Raw genomic sequence first — 14,842 nt, forward strand, 5'->3', positions numbered from 1 at the left:
GCGTGCTCTGGTTTCACCAACAGTCCAAACACATGCGCTATAGGGGAATTGATGAACTGAATTGGCTGTAGTGTATGTATGGGTGTTTCCCAGTACTGGGTTGCAGCTGGAAAGGCATCCGCTATGTAAAACATATGCTGGAATAGTTGGCGGTTCATTCCGCTGTGGTGACCCCTGATAAATCAGGTACTAAGCCGAAAAGAAAATGAATGAATGATGCTATATATGCACCGCAGACATGTGTGATGAATTATATTTATTTATTTTATGCATTGGTTCTTTATCTGAAGCTGGAGTGCTGAATTAGGGAAGTCACAATACTCAACATAATATTGAACCATGTGGTATTAACTCTGTACATCATTATTATATTGATATTATGAGTATTGTGACTTCCTCAGTTCAGCATTTCAGCTTCAGTCAGGCGTTTACAGTGTGAGAAACACCTGAGCAAACTGCTGAAAATCCACCGTCTTTATCTTTCACTTGTGCTTTCATCTTCACTGCTTTACTGTGGTATGGTGGCTTTTGAAAGACCATTGTTATCATATTATGTCAGTGTGTACATAGAGGAAAATGAAAGAGGAACTTTTACAATAAATGACACTATGTTATATAATATTATTTTGGTCACACTTTACGATAAGGTTATTTTAATGCATTTACTAACATGTTCAAACAATGAACAATACTTTAATTACATTGTTTATAAGGTTAATTAATTTAAATAAAGTTGTTCATTGTTAGTTCATGTTCTAATCATAACTCACGGTGGATTATCTAATGTTAACAAGCATGCATTTGTATTTCAACGATGCTGTATGTAAGTTGTTGACTCTTTTAAAGCATAAAAATATGTTTGCAGATATTTCAGATACGTGCTAAATGAAAATTCTTGTTTATCTGAAAAACAATGCTGAAGTCAGATATTCTGATGCCGTTGCTTTTATTTACAACTCAAATTAAATCAGTTTGGTAGCCTGTGCTTGCATTTGTTTTGATCAAAGAATGCAATATCTAGTTCAACCACTTGGTGTCAAACTTACAAACTGCACCTTTATGTTGAACTATGATTACTAAATGCTGAACCAGCATTGTTCATAATTAGTTCATGTTAGTAAATACATTAACTTATGAAACCTTATTGTAAAGTGTGACCAGATAATTTTGATTAGTTATTAGTTTTTATTAAAATGTACAGTTGAAGTCAGAATTATTAGCCCCCCTGTTTATTTTTTTTCCTATTTTTTGTTTAACGGAGAGCAGATTTCTTCAACTCATTTCTAATCATAATATTAGAAATCATAATAGTGTTAATAACTCATTTCCAATAACTGATTTATTTTCTCTTTGCCATGATGACAGTAAATAATATTAGACTAGATATTCTTCAAGCTTAAAGTGACTTTTAAAGGCTTAACTAGGTTAATTAGGTTAACTAGGCAGGTTAGGGTAATTAGGCAGGTTATTGTATAATGATGGTTTGTTCTGGAGGTGATAGAAAAAAAATAAGCTTAAAGGGGCTAATAATATTGACCTTAAAATGGTGTTTAAAAAATTAAAAACTGCTTTTATTCTAGCCGAAATAAAACAAATAAGACTTTCTCCAGAAGAAACAATATTATCAGACATACTGTGAACATTTCCTGAATCTGTTCAACATTATTTGGGAAATATTAAAAAGAAAAAGAAAAATTCAAAGGGGGCTAATAGTTCTGACTTCAACTGTAAATATAAACTGTGTGTGTATAATACATCTACATTATTATTAAATTTAGTCATGCATTTATTATAATGTTTAATGTCACATTTTTATTTTATTCTTTTGATTTAATATTAATGTATTAACATAAGTACACTAGATGTGAAGTAATTTATCAAAATGTTTTTTATTAAAAATGTAATGTTTGTTCTTTTCATTTTAATGTTCAGTTTTCACATATGTTAGATTTGTATGTTCTACTATTATTTTAAAATTGAAACATATTTCATTTATATGTAACATTCCTTTAATTAGAAACTTCAAGTTACCTAATGTGGGGAATTGAAGAACTAAGTTGGCCGTAGTGTATGAGTGTGTGTGAATGTTTTTTATGGGTGTTTTCCAGTACTGGGTTGTGGCTGGAAGGGCATCCACTGTGTAAAACATATGCTAGAATAGTTGTTGGTTCATTCCGCTGTGGCGACCTCTAATAAATAAAGGCACTAAGCCGAAGGAAAATGAAATAATGAATGAAAATGTTATTTGTCTATTTATACACTAACACAAGGACAATTATTATTCATTCATTCATTTTCTTTTCTGCTTAGTCCCTTTATTAATCAGGGGTCGCCACAGTGGAATGAACTGCCAACTTATCCAGTATATGTTTTTACGCAGCCGCAACCCAACCGGGAAACACCCATACACTCTTACATTCACACTCATACACTACGGCCAATTTAGTTCATCAATTCCCCTATAGCACATGTGTTTGGACTGTGGGGGAAACCGGAGCACCCGGAGGAAACCCACGCCAACACGGAGAGAACATGCAAACTCCACACAGAAACACCAACTGACCCAGTCGGGGCTCGAACTAGCAATCTTCTTGCTGTGAGGTGATCGTGCTACCCACTGCACCACCGTGCTGTCCAGGACAATTATTGTATTTAATTAATTTAAATATATATATTTTTATATTTTATAGCAAAACAAAATTGTTACAAATATTTTATAACAAAATAAATCTAATAACATGTTACGTCAGAATTGTTTCAGCATTAATTTAGAATATAACGCATGTAAATGAATGCTTTTTATTTGAGAATGAGTAGTTTTGTAAAACCTTTTTCTGATAAATCTAATAAAGCATCATTTGCTAAACACAATATAAGCTGATTTCCAGTTCTGTTTGTGTTTTTGAGACTCTTTCTCCACATGCAGTGCATGTTAGTATCAGTCATTTGACCGTTGTTTGTTTTCTCCCCCAGAGCCAGATTGAATTACAGTAATGTGCAATTGTCCCATAATTCCACAATTCAGCTGTTTCTTTATTTCTGCTGAATCAGACATGCCCAGACACAACATGGACACCATTCGCAGATCGCCCTGGATCCTGAGAGTTGTGGAGCAGAGCCCAGTTTCATCAGGAGCCGAGTCCGACACCGAGGGCAGCAGCACAGAAAGCGAGCGGGTAAACCAGAGTTATGATAAAAACAACATGAGCTTCAGTATAACAGCACATTCAGCTCTCGCTCTTCATTTGTGCAGTACCGGATCAAACACACAGGCGGAGACTCTGAGAAGATCCTGACCACGCCCTCCATGATGCAGCAGCGAATCACAGAGCTCGACCAGCAAAGGGAGGAGCTAAAAATAGAGGTGGGCTTGGAGTGGGTGTGTCTTCACTGATTAATTAAGCTGTGAATAACTCAATATGTTTGTACTCAATAGTTTCAATATGTTAGATTTAAAGATATCTATTAGCTAGTGTGCTCCAAAACAGTGCTTAAATTCATATTTAGAAGATATAAACCTGATATAAACATCTACATTTTGTAGTTTGTCACTTTGTCACTTTTTTTGCCGTCACCTCATACTTCAGTTTCTCATCAAATCTTTTGACCAATCAAATGCTCTCTAGTGTTTGACATGCCCTGCCTTTTTTTCTTATTGGCTTTTCAATTGATGCGCTTGAGCTCAACCACTCTCATTGGCAGTGCTGGGAGAAAAACGAAACACTATTGGCTGTTAATAAAAGGGGAGGAGCTGTCCCGCCCTCTCTTCATGTTTCAGTTGAGATTAAGTCAAAAATGCACATCTCAAAGCACTCCACGCAACCTTTAAGGAGTCAAAAGCTGTGTCCACCATGGTCGTTCATCAGTAGGTTGTGTGCGAATTCAAGCGCTAGTAAGTATGGCTGTGTGATTAATCGAAATTGAATCGCAATTCGAATTTGAAACGTTACCATTAGCTAATCGGAAGAAGCTGCGATATGAAATATATATATGTATTATTTAATTTTCCCCGGCCAGAGTAAATGCGTGTCTGCCGTCTATGTGTGACAGTCTCACTAGCCAACTGAGTGAGCACACTTCTGTTCTGCCCAAACCGAATTGCACAACCAAACTATGCACAGACAATTGGGATAATGGCATCTGCTGCTTCAGAAGCATTAATAGACCAATTAATATTAAAAAAACAGGACATCGGTAATATGGAAATATTTTGGTATATTCAGTCAAACCAAACAAAAAAGGTTGTTTTAAGAGCTCTCGCAGAATTGTTGCCACGACTTGTAGATTACTGACCTGAATCTTGACTACAAAATTTAATCGCAAATCAAATCTGTCAGAAAAATCGCAATTAGATATTTTCCCCAAATCGCACAGCTCTACTAGTAAGTGCACCGATGAGCTTGGTTCACTACACATTAGGACACACTGACAGTCCTCATTGTACATCATCAAATTTGGAGTTTCTAACAGCAGAACTAATAATTTCCATATGTTAATTGTACTTTAAAAGTACATTATAGCTAAATAATAGTTTCAAATGCCAGCAACATTTAATAGGGGTGTCAAAATGAATTGTTTTTTCAGTGCACCGTGATGCAGACGCATACAATTCTGTATCGGTTCAGTAATAATCATAACGGGTTATGTACTGAAGTCATTTATCTCATATGCGCTCTGTCGCGAGGAAAGTGAGTAGTGTATTTACAACACTACAGGCGTCAACTACTTAAATTTGACTGTGTGTGTGTTTTCTGGAAAGTCTTTCACTGGCACTTACAGCAGAAGCCCCTATTTCTCTGTGATTGAGGGAATGAAAGTCTCTCTCTCTCTCTCACTGTGGCCCATTTCACCTGCTGGCCTTACGTTTCCTCTCGGCTGCTGGTGTGACTCTTCCTCCCCTATCTTTTCCTCTCGGCTATATGCATTCCCGCGGCTGTACCTGTGCATTGTTGCGGGACCCGACCAGATCTCATGCAGCGCGGAAATAAATTTCAGTGTGAGTGAGTGCGTGTGTTTGTTTGGTGCTGTCTATGTTTGTGTATGTGTGTGAATGAGAGACAGTGTGGTGCTGTGTGTCCGTGTGTGTGTTTATACAGACAGCTTGTTATAGCCACCCTCCAAAAATACAACACTGTGTATGGAAAGCATTGTCAATGCACCATGATGCACTGAAACATCGAATCGATGGCATGATAATCGTAACCGAACCGAACCGTGAGACCAGTATAGCTTCACACCTCTAACATTTAACCATAAAACAATTATAAATGTTTGCTAGATTTTTCCTAACCTGTCTAGCTATGTTCGTTCATGTTAAAACTAATCAAATAATGGATTAATTTATGAAAATCGTCTCTTTTTTTATCATTACAGTTTATAGTTTGCGTCATGTGGTTCATATTTTGTTCAGCTTATACATATTCAGCTTGTGTTAAGGGTAGATTTAATCAGACGCCATAGTTTTTCATGATTTTTTTGCGATTAAAAATTAAATCAGAAACTTGAGGATAATTTAAAGATATGTAAAAATGTAAAATGTAAAAATTATATATATTATAATAATTAAAAATAATTATATATATATGTTATTTACCATATTGGATAGCCTACTGTGTTAGGTGTGCAATCCGACACAATGACAATGACACAAATCATAAAAATAAAGCTTTTTTATTTTGACCAAGACAAGATCTAAAACAGCAGGGATTAAGCCAAAGGAAGGTTGTATAACTCTTATTTTTATCCACGATCTTACTTTCTCTCAGATTTCACTCCCCGAAGCATCTGACATCATGTCACACATAGGACAAGCGTTAATAACACAGACCTAAAACAGCAGGCAATAGCAGGGAAGCATTTTCTCTCGTTCACATGAAATCATTCATCGATTTGACGCACATCATAATAGCAGCCATGACTGTAAAGCACAAATAATGTCCTTCAATTCGGTCCCGTCCTGCAGCCTTCATCTGTGAACCAATCTCCATCTGTCTGTTCTGTTGCTCCGTTTGCTCCAACTTTCTTTTGCAGTCTGAAGCATGTCAAACGCACAAAACGCCCAATTTGCGCCACAGGATGTCTATATCTCATCTTTGCCATGACTTCACATGTAAATCACTTTCGCTTCATCTGCGTCTGCTTACTGCACAAGCTGAAAACTCCCCCCCCCCCCCCCCCCCCCCCCCATTCCATTCCCTGTAATGTTAGTATTGTGAGGGCGCAGGTGAGACGTCTACATTTCTCGAGAGACACTCAAATACATCACGTGGCTGCGTATGCAATGTCTGTAAGTCATGTGAAACAGTTAATTGCAAACTGAAATATTTGATTATCTGGATGTTTTATTACATTTTTTGCAATTATTTAGCGTTTAATTAAGAATTTTGCAGGATTCAGCGATCGCGAAACACCAGAGGCTCTGTATAATGCGAATTGATGTGCCCTGATTGTCATGGTGCATTGTTGGACTTTTAAGTGACTAAAAGTTTCAGTGCGCTGAAGAATTTAGTGATTTAGAATGAATTTAGTGAATGCAGTGTCTTTTGGAGGCTTGAGACGCTCTTTGGGAGCGCAGACAGAGGCTCAAGACAGTTCTGGAGGGAATAATAATAGAATAATAACGTTTTGTGCCATCACAGTTTAACTTTGTCAATTTCTCCAGAGTTTACAGCTTCTCTTTCACAGTTAATGCTGCTAACTTGCATGTTTCAGGTTTTATCAGTTTAAATACTCAATACTTGCTCTCCTCCACATGTCTTTCTTAGCTCACGAATGCTTTTTTTACATTCAACATGTTCCTGCGCTGCAACAGATAGGCGGGATGCATAACACAACATTAGAATATCCATATTTAACAGTCAGCCAAGTCAATAACATGTCAAAATTATTATAAAATTAATATATTTAGTAAAATTATTATAAAGTTTTAGTTATTTTAATCCTTTGACTAAAAATAATTATGTTGCCTTGCTAGCTGAACTAAAATGGAAAAAGTATGTTTGTACTTCATGTCAAGTAACGCTATAAGGATTTTAATGAATGAACAATGCTTTAAAAAGTACCCACAATTCTATAATGAGTTGTATATTTGTGAGCCACTTGGACTAAAAATTCCAGCTCTGTTTTTCTCTGTCCATGCCGTGTGTTGAGTTTGTTGTGTTTGTGTTGTGCAGCTGCAGCTGGAGGTGGCACTGCTGCGGGCGGAGCTGCAGGCGGAGCAGGAGCGTCTGCACAGACACACAGATCAGCTGCAGGTGCTGCAGGAGAAACACAAACACAGGAGGAGCCAGCGATCCACACGGAGAGAGAAGGTCTTCAAAAATTAAGGCCCTTAAAGTATTAAAAAGCCTTAACTGCATTTTCACAAGCTATTCAGTTTTGTAGCACTTTTGATTGTGCAGTGTATAGTTGTATGCTAATGTTTGCCTGAATTTAATAATAATAATACAATCCTGCTAGATTTGACATCAGGCTGCTGTGTTAACTGCAGTAACCAAGGCAAAGTAGTTATTTCTGCTGTTTCATAGGCGCCCCCTGCTGGAATAGAGAGAGTTAGCATTTATTCAGTATATGAATCCTGTTTTAGTTTAGGTGCATTTTATCTTGGATCATTTCACAAAAACAAATAGTTTTTACATCATAATTTAAATGTATTCAATCTATTAGAAATCGCCATCTGCCCACACTAATGTAGGGCTGTGTTGAGTCTGTGTGTGGACCAGTGGTGTAGTCCTAAAAAAAATAAGTGGTGTACTATTACTACCCAACCCAAAGCTTTAAAGTAGGCAAAGAAGCAATGCAAGTCATTTCTTTTATTCATTAGCTATATATATATATATATTTAACATAAGTTACCTGTAACTATTGACTTACACAGAGGGAATAAACTATGTAAGTCAATGGTTACAGGTTTCCAGCTTTCTTCAAAAAATCTTTTTTGTGTTAAACAGAATAAAAAAGACAAACCGGTTTGGAACAAGTAAAGGTTGAGTAAATTATGACAATATTAATTTTTTTGCGTGAACTATACATTAAAAAAGGAAAATATTTTAATTTTAGAGTGAGATGCTATTAGGCGAATCCTATTCATTGGTTTATGCTTGGCTAATAATGCCCCCAGCACACCCAGAGATTGGCTGAGTATATTAAGCTGTGGTAAAACCTGGGTAAAACCAACTGTTTAACTTGTAAAATGAGCCTATAAAAAAAAAAACAAGTATTTATTTTAATACTGTACAAAAAAATCACGTTTCATGACAGCTATATCAAGTATTGTATGTTGTTTTTATTTTTCTTTATATTGTTATAATTACTTTAACTATATATATATATATATATATATATATATATATATATATATATAAATCAACGTAAATAAATCTGCATAAATATAAATCTGCATAAATCCACAAAAGCGAAGCACACTTCTTCAAGAACTCAAATGCTAGCCTATACTCAAGTATTTTTTCCATGTATTAAATAAAACTGCCCCTTTTTAAATTTAAAATGGCATAAATATAAACATATTAAAAAACTTACAAGCAAATTTGCATATTTCACTGTCATAATAGGCTTAAGTCATAATAGGAAATCATTTTTAATATGATACAACACATGATGTTTCACTCTGATATGCAGTTAAGATGGGAACATTCAGTGCTTAATTTGTGAATTGTGAGGTCCCGCAACAGATTGGGGTGATGGATCCGGCATGGATCCGACATGTTCCGCTGTGGAGACCCCTGATAAATAAGGGAGTAAGCTGAAATCAAATGAATGAACGGATGAATTATTTCCTGTAAAGCTGCTTCTGGCCATGACACGTTCACACCTAAATGGTTATAAGAGACGTGATTAAAGGATTATATGCAGCATCCTTCATTTATTCTCTTAGGTAAGGCAAGATCTTCTCTTAAGGTTCATACTTTGAGGGAAAATGTGCTCAATGCATTATAAAGCTTGAAGCATTAGAATCAGTACTCAGTATCAGCCGATCATCATGACAAGGAATCGGTACTCGGGATCGGCTGCAAAAATCCTGATCGAAGCATCCCCTACCTCTGCACACTTTGTAAATAAAAAAGATATAAAGGTAAATGTTCATTTTTAACTTAACACTTGTACAGTTTAAATAATTGTTCAGTCATTTACTGCTGTCATTAAAGGAAACAAATTAACACCATGATGACTCCCTGTGTCAGTCTGAACACTGCGCAGCATCCCCAATCCCCCCAGCCCAAACATGTAAACCTAGGGGAAACAGTGTAAGGCTTGAGCTAACAACATTTCAGATTTTTTACAGTGTGCTGGGAATGCTGCTTTAGCTCTGAATAAAGCTCATAATCTGTACTTGAGGTGATCTTTGCCATAGTAGTTTATGAGTAGTTTATGCTGTTGTTCTGCTGTGATGAAATACAAACTTTGTATGTCGCCATTGCAGATGGTTAGGACAAAAACTCCTTTAGACATGTACAAGATAGCTTTGCTGATGATTTGCTGACGCTGTGGTGTGGTTCAGGAGCGTGTGGAGCTGGAGGAACAGCGTCTGCAGGTGGAGAAGATAAAGAGCAGGTGTGAGGAGATGGAGAAGCAGATCCCGTCACAGCCGGAGGACCAGAGAGAGCAGATGATGCTGCAGCTACAACAGGTGAGGGGAGATAACAGGCAATTCTGTTAAGAGACTCTGTTCATAAAATCAAAAATCATGAGATATTATTGCTATGTAAATGAGCTGTTTTCTGTGTGAATAAACAGTAAAGTGTCATTTATATTTGTGATGTAAAGCTGAATATTTAGCATCAGTCTTCAGAGATCCTTCAGAAATAAGTAAAATATGAGGATTTTGAAGATCAAAACGTTTATGATTATTTTTAGCCAATTTGCCTTTTATTAGGTAGGACAGTATTTAGGACAGGAAGCGAAGTTGGAGAGAAAGAGGGGGGTAGGGTAGGGAAATGTCCTCGAGCCGGGATTCGAACTCGTGACGCCCTGACCATATGTCGACGCGCTAACCACTAGGCTATTGCGCCGACATGTTTATGATTATTAGTAGTGATGAAGCAGTCATGCAGCTTCATATTTTGGAACTGTGAAACAAATTATTATTTTTAAATGTTTGAGACTAGTAAGAAATGTATGCTTTATTTTTTCAATGACGGTTAAAATTTACAGTAAAAATTATTATTATTATTATAATAAAGATTATCATGGTTTCCACGAAAAAAAGCAGGAAAAACTGTTTTTAACATTGATAATACTAAGAGGCATCAATAATATTTTAGCACCAAAAATAGTTGATCATTAAATTAAATATTATAATCAGTGCTTCCCACAGGTTTGAAATATACGTGAGGTGGTAGTCGGATTAAAAGACGCATAAATGGTCATCAACGTGCAACAAACAAAATAGCTATATTTATTTATTATGACACTGTTATACACCATTTCTGAATGAGTTAAAGTTGTTAAAAAGTCTGTTGAAATAAAAGAAATCTATTTCTTTTACTTTTATGCTATTTAAGAGCCATGTCCACCTGCTGACAGGTAATGCTGATCTCTCTCTCTCTCTCTCTCTCTCTCTCTCTCTCTCTCTCTAAAGTTTCTTTATTGGCATGCCATTTAGTACAGTATTGCCAAAGCATTTTGGATATGTATAAAGTATGTTATATATTAACATCAATAAATTAATAAAATATACAGCAAATAAGAAATAAATTACATAATAAAGGAATAAAAATAGACAATATTGCTATAAATTATAATAATTACTAGAATAAAGAGTGTAGATTATCTAAATAAGTCAAACTAGGCAAGGCAAGTTTATTTCTATAGCACATTTCATACACAGTGGCAATTCAAAGACCTGAGGACAGGTGTGATGTGCTCTGATTTCCTGGTTCTGGTCAGAATTCTGGCCGCAGCGTTCTGGATGAGCTGTAACTGTCTGACTGTTTTTGGGAAGGCCAGTGAGGAGGCCGTTACAGTAATCCACCCTGCTGCTGATAAAAGCATGAACAAGTTTCTCTAAGTCTTCACTGAAAACAAAGCGTCTGATTCCTGCAATGTTTTTGAGATGATAGTATGCTGATTTACTGACTGCTCTGACATGACTATTGAAACTCAGATCTGACTCCAGAGTTACACCGAGATTCTTGACCTTATTTTTTGTTGTTTGACCCTTAGAGCCAAGGTACGCATTCACCTTGAGAAGCTCATCTCTGTTCCCAAACGCAATGACTTCAGTTTTCTCTTTGTTTAACTGAAGAAAGTTTTGGCACATCCGACTGTTAATTTCATCAATGCATTGGCAGAGGGTGTCAATGGGGCTGTAGTCATTAGGCAGTAAGGCTAGGTAGATCTGAGTGTCATCAGTATAGCTGTGGTAGGAGATTTGCTTCTTTCTCATTTTAAATGCTACATGCTAGTACATGCACTTGGTAAACACTTGTTGTTTTTAAAGGCATGTTATAATCAAACATGGAATTGACTTGACTTTGTGTTTCAGGAGAAGGATGCTCTGGAGGCCACACTGCGGGTGTTTGAGGACCTGGAGTTCAGCGTTCTAGAGCTGGAGAGTGGAGTAGAAGAAGAGCGAGACGGAGAGGATGGAGAGACTGAAACCGTCATCGAGACAGAAATAACCAGAGTACAACACACACGCAACGCCTCTCAGGTGAGCTCAGATTACCCACAATTCACCACACACACACACACACACACATCGTCATTTACACTCCTGTCCTGTAAGATCTGCTGTTTCTGAATAGATGTTTATTGATAAATGAACACTTCACCTGTAGTGCCGGCTTAATATTCACAGTTGAGAAGCTGTAAACATGATGTCAAGTGACTTTTGCAAGTTGAATGTTTCAAATTCTTGACTTAATCTGAATGGAGCACTTTGTATCTTTGCTCTGATTGGCTGTTCTGGGATCAGCAGAGACGCACCGAGCATGTGCGCTAATACACTGCTGACACAACAAACACATGATGCAGAAAACAATATAATCACATCAGCGTTACGCCAAAACAGACACTCACAGATTGATGGAGACTCTGAATGAGACTTTACCATTCTGCTCCTGTAAGCAGATTCAGCTTACATATTAAACTCATACATGCACAAGAATAAAACATTAAAATATGCTGTATTTATATACAATTTTATAAAATTCAAGAAAAAATAATCACCTTTAAGATTTTTTAAAAACATTTCCAATCATAATAGTTTTAATAACTCTAATAACTAATTTCTTTTCTCTTTGCCATGATGACAGCACATAATATTAGACTAGATATTCTTCAAGACACTTCTATACAGCTTAAAGTGACATTTAAAGGCTTAACTAGAGTAATTAGGGTAAAGTTAGGGTAATGAAGCAAGTCATTGTATAACAGTGGTTTGTTCTGGAGACAATCCAAAACTAATATTGCTGAAGGGGGCTAATAATATTGACCTTAAAATGGCTTTAAAACAATTGAGAACTGCTTTTATTCTAGCCGAAATAAAACAAATAAGACTTTCTCCAGAAGAAAAGATATTATAGAAAATACTGTGAAAATTTCCTGAATCTGTTCAACATCATTTGGGAAATATTAAATTATAATTTCACAGGAAGGTGAATAATATTGTCCTCAGCTGATGCAGTAGTGTCTGGTGTTGTGTTGTGATGCAGCTGTGTCTGCAGCTGGAGGTGAGAGAGAGAGATGCTGTTCATTGACTCAGCTGCTCCTCATGACAGATCTCTGACCTTCATCCTTCACTAATGCTTTCACTGAAACACCACTGAACCTGCAGATGATGGTGATGATGATGATGGCTTCGCTGTGTTGCAGGAACGAGTGCAGCATCTGGAGAAGCAGCTGAAGGAGATGGAGAAGGAGAAGGAGAAAGCACTGAGCTCCCTCCGGCAGGAGAAGAAAGAGCTGCTGCACAGGACACACCGGGTAAGACATGCACATTTATACTGACTGAACACCTCTGTCTGTCTGCATCTGTGGGGGTTTCATCTGTTTTATGGCACGGCAAGTGAAAATGAAGCATCTGATCAAATAGTAAAATCAGAAAATGAAAATACTAATGGGCATTATGCACAGCAAGAGTTTTTCAACCACAAATAAACTTCTGGCGAATATTAGAATCAGAATCAGAAAGAGCTTTATTGCCAGGTATGTTCACACATACGAGGAATTTGTTTTGGTGACAGAGCTTCTACAGTGCAACAGGATTACAGAGACAGGACAAAAAACAGATAATAAATATATTAAAAAAAATAGAAGTAAGTAGTGAATGCAAATATACAGATTGACAAGTGTATGTACGTGTTTATTACTATATACAAGGTTTTATGTGCAGCTGTTATGTGCAAATTGGCATGTAAAGTGTGTTGTTAAATAAGTGTATATGTGTATAAAAGTGTATGGCAGTAGTGATGTTGGTTCCACAATTATTATCATCAAGTGTTCATGAGATGGATTGCCTGAGGGAAGAAACTGTTTCTGTGTCGGGCTGTTCTGGTGCGCAGTGCTCTGTAGCGTCGACCAGAAGGTCAAAGTTCAAAGAGGCAGTGTGCTGGGTGTGAGGGGTCCAGAGTGATTTTGGCAGCCCTTCTGCTCGCTCTGGATAAGTACAGTTCTTGGGGAGTAGGAAGGGTTGTACCAGTGATTCGCTCAGCAGTCCGAACTATTCGACGTAGTCTTTGGAGGTCGTATTTAGTAGCTGAGCTAAACCAGACAGTTATTGATGTGCAGATGACTGATTCAATGATGGAGGTGTAGAACTGTTTCAGCAGCTCCTTTGGGAGGTTAAACTTCCTCAGCTGATGAAGAAAGTACAGCCTCTGTTGAGCTTTTTTGACAATGGAGTCAATGTGAGTGTCCCACTTCAGGTCCTGGGAGATGGTGGTGCCCAGGAACCTGAATGACTCCACTGCTGCCACAATGCTGTCCATGATGCTCAGTGGGGGGAGAGCAGGGGGGTTTCTCCTGAACTCCACTATCATCTCCACTGTTTTGAGCGTGTTGAGCTCCAGGTTGTTGTGACTGCACCAGACAGCCAACTCCTTAACCTCCTGTCTGTAAGCAGACTCGTCACCGTCCTGAATGAGGCCGATAAGTGTGGTTATTTATGTGACATTTCAATTTCGTAAGCGTCATATAGTCAGTTAAATAGACTTTAAGCCTTGGTCACACTGAACTGCTTTTTTGTGATTAAGGGCACCTTTTCTGTATGGTTTTCTAATGACCATTAGTGTTGTGCACGCTGATTTTGCACGCTGAATCTCCATTGAAAATACTGGGGTAAAATAAATGGTCATATTTTAAAGGCATGGTGCAGAACAATGCAATTTAATGCAGTGCTTCTTGTCTGGTCTGAGACCCACTTTATGTCTATATCAATCAGGCAGTGAAAGTCACTGATTATTAAAGAAAACAGACCTTAAACACTGCAAGTTTTATTAAAACAAAATTCCCCGTTTCCCCCACAATCAAAAGACATGTGCTAAAGGTGAATTGGGTAAACAAAAGTGGCCTTAGTTTATGTGTGTGTGTGAATGCGAGAGTGTGTGGGGGTTTCCCAGTGCGGGGTTTTGGCTGAAAGGGCATAAAGAAATTTGTAAAAAAAATATGCCAGAGTAAAGCCTGGTTTATACTTCTGCATTAAGTAATTGCCGTGACCCACGGTGCCTACCTTGTGCATTGCCGTGCATTTACACTTCTGTGCGCTGTTTGTGTTGCTCTGCAATAACACTTCTGAAACTCTAGCTGGCAGTGAGGGTTTTATGTTCCTCTGTGTCGAGTTTCTTTGTGGATGTTTTGTTTTTTCTGAACACTACCTTAATCT

The 14,842-nt window shown here is 37.3% G+C and overlaps 1 protein-coding gene across 1 annotated transcript in view; it reads left to right on the top strand.

Moving 5' to 3' along the window:
• The window catches only part of LOC130242868 (pleckstrin homology-like domain family B member 3), a 60,866-nt gene that overhangs the window by 8,612 nt on the left and 37,412 nt on the right, over positions 1-14,842 (top strand). The window contains exons 3-8 of the mRNA XM_056474806.1: positions 3,052-3,176; positions 3,254-3,364; positions 7,173-7,310; positions 9,518-9,646; positions 11,504-11,671; positions 12,835-12,945. Of these exons, the coding sequence (XP_056330781.1) occupies positions 3,054-3,176; positions 3,254-3,364; positions 7,173-7,310; positions 9,518-9,646; positions 11,504-11,671; positions 12,835-12,945 (780 nt within the window). The 5' untranslated portion in view covers positions 3,052-3,053. The remainder of the gene's footprint in view (positions 1-3,051; positions 3,177-3,253; positions 3,365-7,172; positions 7,311-9,517; positions 9,647-11,503; positions 11,672-12,834; positions 12,946-14,842) is intronic.

Source organism: Danio aesculapii, chromosome 16, assembly GCF_903798145.1.
Source record: "Danio aesculapii chromosome 16, fDanAes4.1, whole genome shotgun sequence".
Lineage (NCBI taxonomy): Eukaryota > Metazoa > Chordata > Actinopteri > Cypriniformes > Danionidae > Danio > Danio aesculapii.